At 42.6% G+C, this 19,859-nt stretch overlaps 1 protein-coding gene across 1 annotated transcript in view; it reads left to right on the top strand.

Moving 5' to 3' along the window:
- LOC150041050 (doublesex- and mab-3-related transcription factor C1-like) overlaps positions 1–18,685 on the top strand; it is a 37,720-nt gene extending 19,035 nt beyond the window's left edge. Inside the window, exons 3-8 of the mRNA XM_090327119.1 lie at positions 15,259–15,410; positions 15,712–15,770; positions 15,987–16,123; positions 16,861–16,921; positions 17,091–17,238; positions 18,170–18,685. Coding sequence (XP_090183245.1) covers positions 15,259–15,410; positions 15,712–15,770; positions 15,987–16,123; positions 16,861–16,921; positions 17,091–17,238; positions 18,170–18,282 — 670 coding nt within the window. The 3' untranslated portion in view covers positions 18,283–18,685. The remainder of the gene's footprint in view (positions 1–15,258; positions 15,411–15,711; positions 15,771–15,986; positions 16,124–16,860; positions 16,922–17,090; positions 17,239–18,169) is intronic.
- The last annotated feature ends 1,174 nt before the right edge of the window (positions 18,686–19,859 follow it).

The raw sequence follows: 19,859 nt of genomic DNA, 5'->3' as shown, positions 1-19,859 counted from the left end.
GGGGACAATCATGTGATGAAACAATTGACTTTAATTATTTTGCCATTCAACAACAGTTTATGAATGGTATGGGTCTTGATTGATGTTACCTCCTTCAACATTCTCACTAGACCTCCTAACCCATCCCTTCTTTTGCTTTTCTTAATTTTGTATGATATACATTGAATTGAATTCTTTATTTTTTTCCAGTTGTGGGGCTTGAACTCAGGGCCTGAGCACTGTCCTTGGGCTTTCTTAAGACTGGAGCTCTACCACTTGAGCCACAGCACCACTTCTGGCTTTCTCTATGTATGTGGTACCAGGTCTTCATACATGCTAGGCAAGCACTCTAACACTAGGCCAAACTCTCAGCCCCATGAATGGAATTCTTTACTGCATTCTTCCCCTCCGGTCCTCTCCATTCATCCATTCCTCTCCCATGGACCCCACCCCAACCCTTTCAAGTACCCATTTCCTGGGATTTATTTTGTTGAACCTTGACTTTGCCCATCTAAGGAATTGCACTATTGGAGTTATTCCTTTTAATATACTGTATTTCAGATATTATGTTTGTATATTCTTGCATACCACCAAATGTATTTAATTATGTGTTTATAAACAAATTCTAGCCTCAACATATGAGAGAAAACACAAGAGCCAGAACTGTAGCCTAGTGGTAGAGTGCTGGCCTAGCATACACAAAGCCCTGGGTTTGATTTCTTGGTGCCACATACACAAAAAGCGTCAAACCTGCTTCTGTGGTTAAAATGTTAGAGTGCTAGCCCTGAGAAAGCTCAAGGACAGTGCCCAAACCCTGAGTTTAAGCCCCAGAACTGATGAAGAAAGGAAGAAAGAAAGAGAGGGAGAGGGAGGGGGAGAGAAGATGCAACCTTTGTCTCTCTGGGCCTGACTTTCCTTTTTTGTGGGTCATGGGGCTTGAACTTGGCATGGGCACTGTCCCTGAGCTGTTCAGCTAAAGGCTACCACCCTACCCCTGAGCCTAGGCAGTGTCCCAGGGCTCTTCAGCTCAAGGCTATTATCCTACCCTTGAGCCAAGCCCTACTTCCTGTTTTCTAGAGATTAATTGGAGAAAAGATTCTGAGGTTCTTTTGTGCCAGGGCTGGCTTTAAACTTTGATCTTATTATCTTTAAGTAGTATACAAAGGAGTTTACATTTAACAAAGCAATTTATCCTTACAATACATCTTGATCAGTATCTCTCTCAATATTTTCACGCATCCCTCCCAACAAACCACTTCCTTCCATTTTCTCAATTTCTTAGGATATACATTGAATTCCTGTACATTCTCCACCCTTCTCCCCCACCCCCGCCACCACTGTGCATCCATGTTAATTCTTTAATTACTTAGCACAAGTAAGGACTGAGTTTTTAGGAACTCTCCAAGGTCCTGACCCTGACCCTGCATTAAGACCCCTTCACACCTGTTTCCTTTCAGGCACAGAGGAAATGAAATACATAGCAAAACCGGTCCTCTTATATTCTCATGGGAGAAACCTCAAAGGAAAGTTAGTGTAAGGAAAGGAAGGTCATGACATAGTGCTTGCTGGACAGACACTCTAATGAGGATCAGGATATCTGTGGGCCAGGGACAGATACACCACTAACCCTGATGGTGACAGAGAAGCAGGCTTTTCCCCGCAGGGACAGATACACCACTAACCCTGATGGTGACAGAGAAGCAGGCTTTTCCCCGGCTGCTCCTCTAGTACAAATAACAGATCTCAGCTGCTGGTGGGAGTGTGGGGGAGGGGTATATCCTTTGATTTCATCTGAGGCTCAATGAAAGTGCCTGTGCTGTAATTTTAGTAACCAGTTTGGAGTCCACAATCCTCCTTATCCCAAGTTCTCAGCCATAGAAGATACTGCCAGTGCCATCATGATTTGATGCATGTTATGTCATTAAGGAATAATATCCAAAATATAAGATGCTCCCACAAGTAGACAAAAAGGTAGACTATAATTAGCTTAAATTTCCTAATGGACAAAAGAATGAACTGACATTAATTTTTTTTGTTTTGTTTCCAGTCCTGGGGCTTAAATTCATGACCTGGGCACTCTCCTTGAGTTTCTTTTGCTCATGGCTAGCATCCTACTGCTGATCCTACTGCTGTTCTGAGAAATCGAATCCTGGGCTTCCTGGATGCTAAGCAAGCTTTATACCACTAAGCTATATTCCCAGCTCTATGATATTGTTTAAAATAGAAGACATACATCAAGGCACTGGTGGCTCATGCCTGTAATCCTGGATATTCAGGAAGCTGAGATCTGAGTATCATGGTTCAAAGCCAGCCTATGCAGGAAAGTCTGTGTTACTCATATATGCAATTACCCACCAAGAAAAGCCAAAAGAAAAGCTATGGCTTAATTACTAGGGTGCAACTTGAGCAAACAATCTATGAGACAGCACCCAGGCCCCAAGTTTAATCTCTAGGCCCAGCACCAAAAGAAAAGAAAAGAAAAGAAGAGGAAAAGACACAAATGACGGCACTAATCACCAGTATAATGGGAACCAAAATCACTGGAGATATTGTCTCATAGCTGGTGGGATGGATATTTCCAAAAATAAGGGACAGGAATTGGCAAAATCATTGAGGAAAGATAATCCTTTCAGAGTGCTAGTAGAAGTACTAGTTTGTACAGCCACTAAGGAAAACTGGACACAAGATTGCAAATGGACCTACTACAGAATCTATCAGTCCCTTTTCTCTATATGTACACATAGAAAATGAGAGAGTAAGTTGAAAAAATTTGTATTTCTATGTTCATTCTCAACATTATTCACTAGAGCTAAAATATGGAAGTGTTTATTAATGAATGAATAGGTAAAGAATATGTACTCTCTCATGCACACACACACACACACACACACACACACACACACACACACACACAACACACAGGCATGCTTGTACCTCTGTGTACTGGAACATAACTGTCATGAAAAAGAAGGGAGTCCTGTTATACTTGTGTCATTAAGGCTCAATGAAAGGGGCTGTGTTGTAATTTTAACAACCATTTTGGAGTCCACAATCCTGCTTGTCCCAGATTCTCAGCCCTAGAAGGTACTGCCAATGCCATCATGATTTGGTGATGACATAGGATACATCATGCAATGAAAAAGAAACAGAAAGACAAAGCATTATCGCAATTGATTGTGAAATGTACAACAGACCCACTCAAAGAAGGACAGTGCACAATTGTGGTTTCTAGGGACTGGAATAGGAGAGAATGAGAGTGTAGAGATGCTGGAGAAGGGCACAAACTTGCATTTATGTTGAATATATCTGACATGTGAATACACCATACATGATGACTGTACTTTATATAAAATCCAACTACATATTTTATATGTAAAAAATTGCATGAAACATTTTTTCTGCCAGTACTGTAGCTTTAACTTAGAACCTTGGCACTCTCCCTTAGATTTTCTGCCCACCTTACCACTTGAACCACACCTTCACTTCTGGGTTCTTTTTGCCAGTCCTGGGGCTTGAACTCAAGGCCTGAACACTTTCCTTGTGCTTTCTCAAGGCTAGAGCTCTACCACTTGAGCCACAAACTACATCCAGCTTTTTCTATGTATGTGCTATGGAGGAATGGAACCCAGGTCTTTGTGCATGCTAGGCAAGCACTGTACCACAAGGCCAGACTCCAGGCCCCTCACTTCTGGGTTTTTTCTTGTGATTAATTGAAGATAAGAGTTTCATGGATTTTTCTGCCAGGGATGTCTTTGAACTGAGACCCTTGAATCTCAATCTCCTATGTATCTAGGATTACAGGCATGAGCCACTGGTGCATGGTCAGATAATATTTTAAGATGACTATTATATTCTTTGAATACTATAAGGACCCTATTGAAGATATCCATTCTATATTTAAGTGTATATAAAATATGCATAAATTTGTACATATGTATAATCTCATAGATTCTGTTGTATACATGAAATTCCCATGGCATTCGATCTTAGGTATTGTCACCACAAAGGAAAATCACAATCTCTGTGAGGTAAAGGATATTCAGCTCTGTTGTGGCAAGCCTTTGAGAATACATAACCTGTAGAATCACTATACTCTATGCCTTTAAACTTAAGATTTTTGATTTATGCCTCCTGAGGCCTGGTGGATGGGACAATGCATAGTTAGAAAAGGATTATTTACTAAGATCTCTGGAAAAATGCTCCACAAGTGTGCTGCTGCCAAGGAGGAGGTGACCCTCCTTGCACTAGGTTCGGTCCATGGCTCAGGGGCTAATGCTGGAGAACCAACAATGTTAGTTGCAAGCAACTAGAGATTTTCATGGATGTGACTATGGAGGAAAGCACATTCTGTTAGGAGGCCTGTGTCAGGGGGATAGGAGTTCTGCTTGTCCATTAGATCCTGTCAGGTCTGAGTTTGGAGTCAATAACAAAAGGTCAGATTGGCAGCAGAGCTATACTTTTCAAGGGAGGCTGACTGTGGTGCTAGTTGACCTGTCTGTGATTGGCAGCAGGGCAGATGGCCCTGGTTTTGAAATGGTTAGGATAAGAGAATAGAAAATAGGATAGGATGGGTCTGTGCCAGGGGAGGGGAGTAGAGATGAAGGCTCCTTATGGTTCAGTCTGGTTATACTATATCCCATTTTTGCCACTGGCTTTCGTGTGTGACCTGTGTTAATGCACGAGATTTTACTACATCTTTCATACTTCAACAAATATTCAAATACTAAACACACATTTCTATATACACACTCACTCCCTCCCCCAGCACAGATAAACATACACAGACATACAAGGATAACTCAACTCCTCCTCTTTACTCCCCAGGGCACAGAGACTGAGGCCAGGGAGTGTAGTAGTAGCTACAAAGAAACGGTCCAGAGACTGACTCTCCAGCCCCAGGGGATTGGACCCCCTGTCTTCTTTAAGCAGAGCTGAGCCCCAGAAGGTGAGGCCCCAGTCACTTTTGGATAAGCAGCAACATGAGCAAGTTCCCCATTGAATTATTGCTTAGTTCAGGAGAACAGAGGTCTTGTGGGGAAAAAGGTGACACCTGGGCCATGAAAAAAACTACATAGATGCCAGGTTAAAAGCAATTGATTACACTGGAATAAACAGTTTGCCTGCTTTGTCCCTATGGATGTTGCCCTGGCTATCCTGCAGGCATATCAGAAAGGCATTTGGACTTGATACATTGCTCACCATGCCCACCCCACCTCATTCCTGCTTGCAGACACTGGCCTCTCAGCATGCAAAGGGCAATGAATTCCCACAGCTGGCCATGCAAGCATTTTTTCATGTCATTAGTATCATAGAGAACATGATGTCTTTGCAGAAAAGGACATCGTGGTGCTCCTGTGTACTGGTTAGACCCTTCCATAATGAAAACACGTCTCACACGCTGGTGCATTGCCCTCAAAATTCCTTTTTCTTTGGTGCCAGTCCTGAGGCTTGAACTCACGGTCTGGGCACTGTCCTTGAGCTTTTTTGCTCAAAACTAGTGTTCTATCACTGGAGCAATAGACCCATTTCTGACTTTTTTGGTGGTTAACTGGAGATGAGTCTCATGGATTTTTCTGCTGGCTTCAGCTTCAAAACTCTATCCTCATATCTCAATCTCCTGAATAGCTAAGTGTTATAGTTGTGAGCCACTGAACTTTTTAGTCTTCAAATTTCCAACAAGACCTCCGCCACAGTATTAGTTTTTAAAGATGATCCAACCCCTCCCCCCTTAGAGATTTGTCTTGAGCAAAGTAAATTGCCATTAATTCAAGGTCACCCCTGGAGGGGGCAAGGTTCCTATCACAGGAAGAGCATTTCTCTGCAATTAGAGACAAAGTTTTCTTTTGCAGGGAATTTCCCTGAAGAAGCTGGATGGGGGTTGGAATGCTGGGGAACTGTATTGAATAGGCAGCAAGTTAAGGCCCTGTCATATAGCATTTGCAGACCCTTCCTCCACCTGCTTCTCACCACTCAGGCATCTTCCCATTTGAAGCCCAAGTAAATTGCAGGAGACCTGCTTTTCCCTCCCATTGTTTTTCTAATCTTTATTTTTTTATTTTGCCAATCCTGGGCCTTAAACTCAGGGCCTGGGCACTGTCCTCGGGCTTTCTCTCTACCACTAGGCCACGTTCTTGGCTGTCCTTGGGCTTTCTCAAGGCTAGTGCTATATCACTTGAGCCATAGCACCAGTTCCAGCTTTTTTCTATATATGTGGTACTGAGGAATTGAACCTGGGTCTTTGTGCATGCTAGGCAAGCGCTCTACCACTAGGCCAAACTCCCAGCTCCCCTCCCATTTTTATATACAGAGCCCTATGAGGGCCAGAGTTGCCAGCCCTGGGCAATTTATTATTGCTAGGACCTTGCCACCAATAAGCTTCTCTGTCTCAATGACAGAGTACACCACCTATACTGCTAAGGACAATACTAGCTACCCCCCCAGCCCCATTATCAGAGCTGCCCCCTCACCAATGCACTCAAAATTGGCTGTTACACAGAAGGCAACAACAATTGTCATCACACAACAATAGTAAATTGTAGTGTTGTTTATTTAGGCCCAGATACAGAGATACTGGGAAGAGTAGGAATTTAGATCAACAGAGTCTTGGTAACTGCTCATTCTTCTGGCTGTGGCTTCTAGGGTCTCAGTGATGGTGTTTTCGGTATCCAGAGTGACAGGTAGATCCTGGGATTCAGGCTTCCCCTGGAGTTCTCTTGGTGGGATAGAATGGGAGGGTGCTAGACTGGGCTGAGAGCGGTGTGAGAGGCAGTTTGGCTCGAGCTCATCTGAAGGGCTTTGGTCACACATGACAGTATTGGGTATTGGCTCTTCCAAGACATTCTCAGATGAGGAGGCTCCCTAGGCTGGTCTTGGCCATTGAATGGGGCCTCCACAGTATCACACATGTTGGCTTGTTCCTTGAGCTCTCTTTTAGAAACGTTTACATTCTGCAAAAGAGAATCAATGAGGTGGGCGCAGATGGGTCACACCTATAATCAGGAGAATGAGAACTGAGCAATTGCAGTTCAAAGGTAACCCAGACAGGAAAGTCTGAGAGATTATTTCCAATTAACCATCAAAAAGCCAGGTCCCACACCCTGAATTCAAACCCTCAGGACCAGCAACAAAAAAAATTAAGAAAAATGGAGAAAAAGAGAATCAATTACCTTACTATCCCACTATGACTACCACCCACTGCTACATTCAGCAACAATGATGTGCACCTCGTCTTAGATGCTGGTGCTGGGGTGCAGTCTGGCCTTGGCAGTCCCACTGCCAGCCCCTCTGAAGGTGTTCTAGATAAGGGAAGGAAATGAGACTCAGTGGGTTTACATATGGGAAGAAGGGAGCAAAGGGCAATCTCCCAAAGTGTGTGATGTGCCTGTGCCTGGAGTGACCAATAGGGCCTTATTTGATGAGACCTGCTAAGCTCCTCACTTTACTTGGTACAAAGAGCACAGAGAAACTCGCCTGCTAGATCTCCTCCAGGCCCTATCCCCGCCCATTCTTCCCTCCTCCCTTTCTTCCCTCCCTCTACAGCCCAGGACACAGTGGTCAAGCAATTGATACATTTCTGGTACAAGATAGTTCCTTGTTCCCGAGTCTTTTACTCCCACCTCTCCAGTTTTTCTTCACTTTTCGTCTTGTCCTCGGCCAGCTCAGCAGACACAGCCAGGTTTCTGCTTGCTGGACCAAAAAAATGCCCAGACATTCAGGTAAAAGGTGAGTTTTCAGTTGGTGGGTGTGCTGCAGATAGAAGAGATCATTCGACTCTTCCCTGAGTCCCAATTTTATTCTCAGAGTGAAATCTGTCCACTTCTAAGGAAGTTTAGGATGGGAATCAAAATAGGAGTGGGAGCCAAGTGAGAAGTGTTCAGTCTGACCCGGGTTTTCCACTCGGAGCCATAGGAGGGAATCCACTCTGTTTGTCAGCTGGTGTCTGGTGGCAGGTAGAAAGAGGTTTGGAGCTTGAAGTGTTTCCGAACTGGGAGGTACTGGGAGGAAAGGCTCCGCTTGTCTAGGCACAGCTGCGGAGGTGAAAATTTCTTGGGGCCTGGTTGTGTGGGTGCAGCATGGACTTCAAGGGAACTCTTTATGCAGTACATACCCCTAGGAGGGAGATGGGATAGAGGTGACCTCGATCTTTTATTTTTTAAAAAATGGGGCTATTTAGCAATTCATTGCTCATATAGCTTTGAGGACACACGGCTAGTTTTTACTATGAGTCTCTCCCAGCCAATGCCCTGATCCAGATTCAGTTATTGCTCCAAATTATCCTTAGAAATAATGAATTAGGAAGAATGCTGATAGAAGTTTATGGGACTTGGGCCAGGAGTTTGGCCTAGTGCTTGCCTAGCATGCACTAAGACCTGGATTCCATCCCTTGTTAATATGTACACAGAAAAAGCCAGAAGTGGTGCTGTGTGGCTCAAGTGATAGAGTGCTAGCCTTGAGAAAGCCCAAGAACAGTGCCCATTCTGAGTTCAAGCCCCAGGACTGGCAAAAAAAAGTTTATGGGCTCTAGTAGGACTGAGTGGGACAATTCTCCTCCCCGGAACTTGAAATGGTGTCAGTGAAGTTTTCCCAATTTGGCCAAGAAATACAGAAAAGGGACAATAGAAGCTAAGCACATTGAACCTAAGCTAATATTGTGAATATTTGCAACTGGTAAGAGTGAGCACAGTTTTCTGTTCTCATAGTTGGTACAAGTGAAGGTCAGTAATGAGGTTCTCATACAGGACTGGAAACTTGGGTGTATCTGAAATATTGTACTTAGCATTAAGAAGCAAAGCCCTTTGTCTTTCAAAGTTGCCATAACAGTCTGCATATTGTCTTTCTACTGTGGATCTCTCATTTATTTTGAGTTAATGTATGCAAGTAGTATGAGCTATTGAGGTCTGTTTGCTGTCCTTACGAAGCACCACTTTTTCCAGTGCTATTAATTTGTCTTAGAGCTTGTGTTTCTTTCTTCTTTTGATATGACATCCTCTGAATTATGATGACGTTTCCTGAATTGAATAGTATTTTGTGTGTGAGCATTCATGGCACTTGTAAATGAAGACAGTCTTTTCTTCCTCTTTTCCATATATTTGCCTCTTTTCTTTTTCCTGCCTAATGGCACTGTGTAGAGTTTATGGTGTGTGCCTATGAGCAGTCTGTGCAGAGATTCTGCTTTAATCCTCAATGTAGGACAAAAGCATTCCTTGTTCCCCCATTAAAGACAACTTTTTCACTGAAGAATTCATTAAGTGGGTTGGGGATACTACTTATAGATCTTGCTATCCAATCTCTACACTTGATTTTTAGCATATATTAGCATCTGTGCCTTCTGTAGACCTTTGCTTCCTTTGCTGCTTCTAAAATATATAATATATCTCAACTAACCTCCCAAGGCTATGACTCTGCATTTCTGTGTTATTCTGTTCTAATTTTTTATCCTGAATGACAGTGTTTTAATTGAATTTTCTGTTAGACATCTAACAATTATTCTTTTCTTTTATTACATTAATATTATACAATTCAAAGATGCATTTTTTCTTTACTGTCCTGGGGCTTGCACTCAGGGCCTAGACACTATCCCTAAGCTCTTTGTACTCCAGGCTAGCACTCCACCACTTGAGCCACAGCACCACTTCTGGATTTTTCTGAGAAGTTTGTTGGAGATGAGTCACATGGACTTACCTGCCCAGGTTGTCTTTGAACCATGATCCTCAGATCTCAACCTCCTGAGTAGCTAGCATTATAGGCATTGGCTACAGGCACCTGGCTTGGTGCATTTTTTTTAAATATTTTTTTTGCCAGTCCTGGGCTTGAGCTCAGGGCCTGAGCACTGTCCTTGGACTTTCTTAAGGCTAGAGCTCTACCACTTGAACCTCAGCACCACTTCTGGCTTTTTTTTCTATGTATGTGGTACCGAGGAATCAAACCCGGGTCTTCATGCATGCTAGGCAAGCACTTTAATCACTAGGCCAAACTCCCGGTCCCTTGGTGCATTTTTTAATGGTACAATTACCTAGGTTAAACTGTACTTGGTGATAGATTATGTTTTCCCTGCACTGTGGGATTCAAGCTATTAAGATTTCATGAGAAGTTTACATCCATGGTCATTAGGAATATTTATTCACAATACTAATTGTGTCAACTTTTTTTCTGTTAAAAGGTAATACTGAGCTCATATATTTGGAATTGCCAAGAAGATTGGGAGGGGATGAGGAGAGGGAAATGGGAACAAAAACATGAGAGGGGGTGTCAACATGAGAGAAGTGATGTACCCTCTGTCTGGCGAATGTAACTCTGACCCCTCTATACATTACAATAAAAATAAGTAAATAAATAGGGAATTGCTGCATGTTACATTGTTTACAAATTTTCTTGTCAAGCTGACACTATTTTTATTAAATTATTTATTAGTGGCCACCAATTAAACTAAGGGGTGTGTGTGGGGGTGGGGGTGGCATTTAAATTCAGCCCTTGTGTTCTAGCTTGGTTTTCTTGCTCAGCTTTCTGGCTCAAAGCTAGCTTCACTTCTGGATTTTCTGGCTTTGTTTTTTTTTCCATCCCAGGGCTTGAACTCAGGGTCTGGACTCTGCCCCTGAGCCTCTCGGTGCTAAGGCTAGCACTCTACCACTTGATATACAGCACCATTTCTGTATTTTTCTAAATATTTTATGGAGATAAGTGTCTCATAGACATTCTTTCCTTTTCTTCCTGGGCTGGTTTGAACCATGACCCTCAGTTCTCTTACTTCTTAGTAGCTAGGATTAGAGGTGTAAGCTACCAGTGCCTGGCTCTGGGTTTTTGTTTTTGTTTTTGTTAATTGGAGATAAGAATTTCTCAGGGACTAAAGGTTTTTCTTTTTACATGAGAATATTTGGAAATGTATATTCCCAAAATATAAATATATATAATATATGTTATATAGTGTATACATGTAAATAAATATATATACATATATATTTAGTGCTGTTACTAAAGTTTGAAGTCAGAGGCTCGAGTTAGTGCTTAGCTTTTGTTGCTCTACCACTTAAGCTATACTTCAAACATTTAGCTTTTATTCTTCATGTGTTTTTTTTGTTTTTGTTTTTTTTTTTTGCCAGTCATGGGCTTGAGCTCAGGGCCTGAGCACTGTCCTTGGACTTTCTCAAGGCTAGAGCTCTACCACTTGAGCCTCAGCACCACTTCCGGCTTTTTTCTATGTATGTGGTACCGAGGAATCGAACCCGGGTCTTCACGCATGCTAGGCAAGCACTTTAACCACTAGGCCAAACTCCCGGCCCTTCATGTGTTTTTTGTGTCCAGACTGACTTTGAATCTTGATCTTCCTCAGTAGTTAGGATAACAAGCATGCGTCACAGGTGCCTGGCTTCATAAAGTCCATTTTTTAAAAAACTTAAATGGCAATTTTCAGTCTAGCAAATTCTTCAGAGACCATCTTCAATTAATTATATGTAGTTATTAGGAGTTAGTCTTTCTTTTTTTTTACCAGAGCATCATTTTCTTATGACCCTTCTACCCTTATTTTTTGTTTGTGTATGCCCCTATGTTTCATTCCCCTGGTACTTTTCTTATTCCTGGGCACACTCCACTGCTTTCCATGGTTTCAAGCCTGAGATCTAAACCAATGCTCCTGTTTTCTCTCTGACTTCTGAGTCAAACAAGTCAAAGAACCTTTCCTAAAGCAGCTTAAATGTAGAACCTTGTGAAATAATCCCATTTTCTTCTTCTGTACTAAATGAAGTCAGCAGAAATTGGGCTCTTCTCATCCAATAGCTGGATATCATGCATACGTATACATTATTTTCTTTTAAGTGCTGGACATGGGGCTTGAACTCAGGGCCTGAACACTGTCCCTCAGCTTTTTTGCTGGTTAATTGGAGAGTGGTGAGTGGGCTATGGGATCAACATGGAATTATGAAACAAAGGAGATTCCTATCAAAGAGTCTTACAGACTTTTCTGACCAGGCTGGCTTTGAACCATGATCCTTATATCTCAGCCTCCTGAATAGCTAGTATTATATGTATGGGTCCCTGCTGCCAGATGCCAATATATAAATTCTTGAATTTTTCCTTCTTTTTTTTTGCCAGTCCTGGGCTTGAGCTCAGGGCCTAAGCACTGTCCTTGGACTTTCTCAAGGCTTAGCACTCTACCACTTGAGCCTCAGCACCACTTCCAGCTTTTTTCAATGTATGTGGTACTGAGGAATCGAACCCGGGTCTTCATGCATGCTAGGCAAGCACTCTACCACTAGGCCAAACTCCCAGCCCCGAACTATTTTTTCACAGAGAAATTTTGGCAACATTCTTTGTGAAATTGGAACAATTCAAATAAAGTCCAGTTTGCCATTTTTTTTACCAAATTTTGTATTGGATGGTCACACCAGCACTAGAAGATGCTCATAAATTTAATAATTTCTATTAGTAACAGATTTACAGATATCAATCAGAACACTACTAAACAAGCCTTGATATATAAAAATGCAACACGATGGTTAAATGTAAAATAAGAATTCTCATTTAAAAATCTGTTAGCGGGGCCAGGAGCATGGCCAAATAGTAGATTGCTTGCCTAGCATGCATGGGGCCCTGGGTTCAATGCCTCTGTACCACACATACAGAAAAAGACGGAAATGATGCTGTGGCTCAAGTGGTAGAGCGATAGCCTTGAGAATGTCCATGGGCAGTCTACAGGCTCTGAGTTCAAGTCCCAGGACCGACAAAAAAATTATTAGCTAGCCCAAAGTGCTAAGGGCAAACTCCAATACTGGAAAATAATTGCTAGGCCTAGATGGCTGTCACCTGTAATTCTAACTACTTAGGAGGCTGAGATCTGAGGATCACAGTTCAAAGCCAGCCCAGGCAGAACAAACATCCATGATATTTTTACTTAAAATTAACCATCAAAAAGTGGGAGGTAGTTGTGGCTCAAGTGGTATAGCACTAGCCTTAAGTAAAAACAAAACAAAACAAAACCCCTAAAATACAGTGCCTAGATTTAAGTTCAAGTACCAATACTGACTTTTACACATTTTTGCAGGTTGAAATGATCACAGATACAAGGCAGCAGTGTTCTAGAGTAATTCGGGATAAATATAATAATGTTGGACAAGATGTGAATGTATAAAAATTTTTTAAAATGAAAAGGAAACTAAAAGGTTAAAACATTAGAGAGACATTTCAAGTTGCTGATTAGGAAGACTAGATGTCCCAATTAATTCTCTTATAATGGAACTCTAGATTCAGAGACAATGCAGTCCAAATATGTTAGGACCAGTTTACTAAGGAACTTGCCATGCACTTCTTTATACTTACAAGGGTGAACAGGAGACAAAGAAGGTATATATATAAGGGATGAAAAAGATTTACCAGTTTACTCTAGCAGGCATCACATTATGTTATGTAGCATTACAAGACTGTATCATCAGCACAGGTATAGATAAATTTAACCATGGAGCAGCATAGGAAGTTCAGAAACAGACAACACGTATGAACCAAAGTTTCTCCAGTTGGCCACTAAATGTTCCCTGGGAGTTTAAGATGGCTCATATTTGAGGAAAATTGACATGGGAATTCCAGATGATCATAAAATCCAATGCTGACATTTTTAAAGACATATAACTGCATTCAAACTCCATATTTCACATCCATAAGGAAACTGGTCTTGGAAGCAGTCCTAGGGAACATAAAGGTCAAATTCACTTCAGGGCAACAGCTTTGCTTAGTGCAATGAGTGCAAGCAGCTACAAGAAAGTGAGCAAGCAAAACTGCAGAGTGCCAACAATAAGAGATCTCATGCTCATTGGTCTCTGGACATGAGGGGGTGTGATAGAAGAGAGCAAAAGCAGCTCATTAGTTTTTCTAAGAAATCTGGAAGGACAGCAGGGACCTGTCTGATAGGAAATTAGATACTCTTTTGTGTGTGCCAGTCCTGGGGTCTTACCTCAGAGCGTGGGTCCTGTCTCAGCTTTTATACCCAAAGCTAGTGCCCTACCACTTCAGCCACAGCTCTATTTCTGGCTTTTCTGTGTGGTGGTGATTAATTGGAGATAAGAGTCTCACAGACGGCTAGCTTCAATCTGAGGTGTTTACATCTCAGCCTTTTGAGTAGCTAGGATTACTGGCAGGAGCCTCTGGTCCTGCTATAAGAAGTTATAGCTTATTTTAAAAGTCTGCTAATAGATTGTGCCATGCTGATGGATGCCTTAACTGCAGAGTAGTATGGGAATATGCCTCATTATCCATGCTTCATTTTCCCCTTCATCCTGCTCTTCCAAACTCAATTCCATTGCCTCCACTACAGCAGGACCCCATCCCCTTCCTGGTACCTGAACCCCTATAGGAAGGATTCCTAAATTCTAGCCCCTAGGTCAGGCCTCATGCCAGTACTTTTCACACTAAAGTGAGGAATAGAATGATTAGGCTTCTTGAGGACATGTATGTAGTATGTGGATGCCAGATTGGACATGTGATTCCAGGAAGTGGTGGGTATTAGAATAGAAGGCCTGACCATCACCATCCTTGAAGTGTAGAGAGGATTATGGGAGAAGGGTGGGAGAGTGAAAAAGGAATGCATCATTTGTACGAATGCAGGAAGTTAGTGCACTGAGGGTAGTTAATTGTCTAGATCAGGACGGAGCATTCTATTGGTGGAGAAATGTGGGACTGAATGAAGGAGTGAAAGTAAAAACAGTAGTTGGTAGAAAATTCCATGCATGCAGTGAAGGTATGGAAGGAGATAATGATCAGGTTGAAAATGTAGGGAAACATGTCAAGTGGCTATACGGGAGAAGCAATATGTGAGTAGGGCTTCACAGGAAGGATGCCACCTGAAAAAGATATAGCCAGAGATAGCCACGAGGGAAAGAAGGGAGGAATAAATTGTAAGAGTGAGCAGGATGCAGAACAGGCTACCAGCCACGTCATATAGTCCTTTTCAAGGGCAAAGAAAGTAAAATAGAGGTAGTGGATTGTGTGCCCATTCTCATTTCCATTCCTGACCCAGAACCATGGAATTCAAAGATCTGTGCTATGTCCTGCTGTCTGTCTGACCTCAAATGTACCCTAGTGTGTAGTACTAGCCACATGGGGGACTAAACTTAGCCATCCAAAATGCATAGTTTTCTGCATGGTATCAGTACCCAAATCATGGGGGAAAGTATGTCTGCCTCTTCTGGGCCTGCTATTGTCTGAACTGTGCCTTGTTCTTGTAACTTTTGAGTCTGGCAAAATGAAAGACAAGGCCTATTCTACATATGACTAACCTTCTCATTCTATCCCCTTTAGGGAACACCGCAAGAAAATATCTTCTCTAAGTAATCCCAGGAAGGAGCATCGTGAAGAACGAAGGAGGAAGCTGGGATCAAGAGTAAAAAAGATTATGGCTTCCCAATCTCATATGCCTGTCAAGAGGCTGGCCATTGAAGCAAGTGCCCTCAGTGAGTGTCTCTGGCTAGGGAGGGAGCCTGAGTTTGGTCAGAGGAAGTATGAGTTGATCTATCATTAGTCCTACCAGTTTTACCTGGGGCAAATACTTAGGCAACGATCTTAGTATGTCTGTGTAAAAACATCATATTAATGTTAGATACCAAAGTTATAGAATGGAGAAATTCTGAGGGTGGTGTGAAAATAGACAAATTTGGTACCAAGATGGACCTCAAGAGAGGAAGTAGAGGATGTTACGATGGTAATGGGGTGGGAGAAAACCATCATCTACATTGTTCCTGTTTTTTTTTACAGCTGGGATGGAGAGTACTATGTCTCAGCCTGGGACCAGCACTTGTGTAACTCTCCAAGAGGTAAGGAGAATTTGTTGCCAGTGGGACAGGTTCCTCCCCCCAGTCCCATAAAGACCCCCCACTCTGTATTCCAGTGACAAAGATTCCATCTCCAACTGTACATACTACCTTCCATCTGATTTTCTGGAAAATGACTTCTCTTTGAGCCCATCCAGATTCTCTCCTTGGCTGTCCCAGTACCACAGGTTTTTCCCTCTGTGATTTCTGCCCCTGTAGGAGAGCTCCCAAAGGCCTCTGATGCTAAGCTTGCCTCCAGCATCTTCGTCTCTGCCATATACTCCAGGGACCTTGGAGAAGGAAATGTCAGTTTCTAATTCTGGGGAGCTCTATGGGCCTCCTGCTCTGCCCATCATGTGAGTGGAACAAAAGCATGGAGTCATTTGTGTCTTGTGTTATTGTATATTTAACCTTGAGCTTGTTTCTTTGAGAGGTAGGAGGAGGAGGAGGAAATTGATGGGAGGAGAGGACAGCATCTCAGACTAATGGGGAAAGATAGGTGTTTGGCTTTGATGTTTCCTATTTGTCAGATTTTGGATATGAAGCTTTATGTTTTATGGCCTTCTGATTCCCAGCGGGCATGTGGGGGAAATATTCTACTCCTATAACACTGAAAAGACTGTTAGCACAAGACCTATTAGACTTGCAACCTACTGGAATTGTTATTCTACATTGACAACCATGTAAGAGAAATTCCTATTCGAAAGTAGGGCCGAGGGGTGGGGAGTTTGGCCTAGTGGTAGAGTGCATGCATGAAGACCTGGGTTCAATTCCTTGGTACCACATACATAGAAAAAAAGCCAGAAGGGGTGCTGTGGATCAAGTGGTAGAGCTCTAGCCTTGACAAAACCCAAGAACAGTGCTTAGGCCCCGAGCTCAAGGCCCACGACTGACCAAAAAAAAAAAAAAAAAAAAAAAAAGAAGCAGGGCCATGATGGTTAGGGGCATAGTCGTCCAGGGGAAAGTCTACTTGCCCTAATCACAAGAATTAGGGACTCAGCAGTCATTCAGATTACTGCTTCTGTAATGATTGCCTAGATATACCTATCCATCAGAGGGTTTAATCCACTGGCTTCTCCTTTCATTGTTTCAGAAGCTCAAGTCTGATCTACCCACCTTATGGCAGTTCTGACTCTCTTCTGCTGCAGCCGCAGGTACTGAAAGGAATGGGGACCAGAATCTTGGAGAAGAGCTTTGTTAATGGGAGGTACAGAAGGATATGAGAGTGAATGGCAGCTTGAGAGAATGGAAACTAAGGTACATTTGTCTCAGCAGAAGATGTAGTTTTCCAGGCACCATCCTTTCATACCCTTTCCTTTGTAGGTCCCCAATGTCTCGGACCAAGCTTCTGTTTCTGCTGCCTTAGAGTGGCAGCAGATGATGGAGGCTGCTGAGGCTCTACTGGCCCTGAAAAACTCTTCTCGGGGCGCTGCTAACTCCAAGTCATGTCACAAGCCCTCCAACCCCCCAGGTACACTGCTCCTTGTGGCACTAATACAGGGTTGGGAAATTGGGAAATAGGGGGAAGAATGTTGTGGCAACCTGGTTCTCTCTGGAAAATGGGCTGGTGTGTTGTTCCTTAAATTCAAGCACTAATTTCCTGACTCTGCCTCATGATCTGGAACTTGATAGTTGTTCAGTGAGGCTTCACTTTGTTGTGCTTTCAGCCCAACACTCAATGGTCAGTCTCCCCATGACAGGGAATAATGGAACTAAGGCCCCCTAAGGCTGTCAGGGCATGCATCACATAAAATAGAAGAACAAAGTCTTCTGACCCCTAGGCCATGGCCTGCTCCTCAGATCTCACCTGTGTACTGTGGGCTGAGGAACATGCAGGGGTGATGAGGGCTTCATTTGCAAGAGACCAGGTTCCTGCTCTCTGGGAGAATTTTGTCTTGAGGAGGAGCCTGGATGTCTTCCCTAGCAGTGTTTCACACAAAACCTCACTGATGTGTGGAGGGAGGAAGGGTTCTGGGAGCTGGAAGGAGAGGTGAACACCCAGGGAAGCTGGGGCAGGAGTTTGGGCATTGTGGCACTGAAAAGGTGCTCTCTACCCAGAGAGTAAAGAAGCCATACCAGGTGACTACTAGAAAGGTGGCTGAAGCTGGAGAAGTTGCTGATCACAGTGGTCGGAAAAGGTGAGTATAGGAGGCTAGGACAGCCCCTGTGAGTGATACAGATCAAGGTATGTCCCTGATATAAGGAGGAACATATGAACAGATTCCGGGCTTGACCAAAAGAGATTCAGTGGCTGGGATGGAAGACTGGCTGAGGAGAAATCAGACAGGAGTAGATCTTTGCAGTGGCAAATATATGATTATGTGAGACAGAAAAAAAGAAGGAAGAGCTGAAATAGGACATGGGTATGACTTGTCTGTTCCCCTCTTCCATTCTTTCTGCAGGTTCTGCTGGAGATATTGGACTGGAGCCTTCCAGCCCTTGTGCAAGATCCAATTCGCCCAACTCTGTTTCAGTGCCTATTGGCCATCTGGGCTACATCTCCCTGTTGAACTAAGAGCCCAGAGGAGGAGGCATCGCTAGAGCACTGCCTATTTGCTACCCTGTTTCTGAATATGCGAAGTAGTTTGTGTTCAAAATGCTTAACATGCTTTTTAAGCTTTCAGGTGTTTTATAAGCTTTCAGACCCTTTTGTAGGGCAATTCTTTCACTGAAGTTGGATATTCTTGTAACTCCATCCCTTGTTTCTTTGAAAGCTGAGGCCTTTTTATGTGTCTTAAAAAACAGCACTGTGCAATCTAATATATAATAATCTTAGTGGGATTCTGAGTGTGTAAGCCAGTGTGTTCATTTGTCCTCTCATTGCACCTGTACACTTATGTACTTATCCATGCATGTTTTCACTTTGTGTCTACATGTGTGTGAGTGTGTGTGAGAAGAAATAATAAACTCTTGTTGTAAGGCACTGAAAATTACTGGTTGTTTATTTCTACCTTGTAACGGATTGTCCTGACTCTTAAAACACTATTTTGATTCATATTTCAAACTGAGTCACCTCACTCCATATCTAGGATTTAATGTGGCTAGATGAGAAAATGGTAGAGGTGAAAAATGGGATATTTATTCAATGTGGAATTTCATATCTACCCTTGCCGTGCCTCAAAATCAAGAAGATCAAGCAAATACAGGAGGCTAGATGGGTCCTAACCAATGACAATACATACCCTAAGGACCCAGCTGCAGCTTGGCTCTAGCCATTTGCTACCATGGAAGAAGTAGGGCCCATCGTCACCAAGTAGACTGCCTTTTCAGGAATTTTTGGAATCTTAGGTTTCTAAGTAAAATTACTCAGTTTGTAGCAGATATCTCAGGTTTCTTTAAGCCCTGTACTGTATATGTAACAAACAAAATATCATATAAATACAACTTTCTTGAAAAGCCAGAATGATTTCTAGTTCAGTGTGAATTAAAGTGGGTGAACCCAGGCTAATCAAGATAGGAAGGATCAAAGATTGTAAATGTATTAGAGCCAAATCTTACCTGTGAAACATCCCTGAAATATGAAGAACACTCACTACATTTGTTTATTCTATGCTTTTTATACGCTAACCACTCACAAAAGCACAGCAACCTTTCAGTTCTTTCCATCGAACCTAGAAGAAACACACTCAAAGAAGGAAAGGAACTTGCACAAGAATTTTGAGGAACATTTTTAGGAACATTTAGGGAAGATTGCCTTGTCTATGCCAGGCCCTTCATCAACTCTTCACTTACTACTACTATTATTTTATGTTATCAAATGAAAGGTTTGAAACGTCAGGCAGCCAAAATCAGAAGACTGTAACAAATACATGTAGACTTTATTTCCTGCCTGATGTGACCACACATGGTAACCCATCCAATCTTTCAGGTGTACTTGGGTTTCTCAGTCCTCTGCAGCTGCTGCAACAAATGGAGAATTGGAGTCCCAACTTGGTAGACAGAAAAATCCACTTCAAATGCCTGGACAGATTCTTCCATGCTATTGCCTCCCTCCCTTTCCTGCCACACCCGGTTGATGGTAATGAAATACAATTTCTCTAATTTCATTCCTTCTTTTCCAAGACCTTGAGAAATCAGTGTTCTTATACTTTC

Source organism: Megascapheus bottae, chromosome X (assembly GCF_031878675.1).
Source record: "Megascapheus bottae isolate mThoBot1 chromosome X, mThoBot2.hap1, whole genome shotgun sequence".
In the NCBI taxonomy this organism is placed as follows: domain Eukaryota; kingdom Metazoa; phylum Chordata; class Mammalia; order Rodentia; family Geomyidae; genus Megascapheus; species Megascapheus bottae.
Note: the sequence above shows the minus strand (reverse complement) of the source record. Positions and strands in the feature narration are given on the sequence as shown.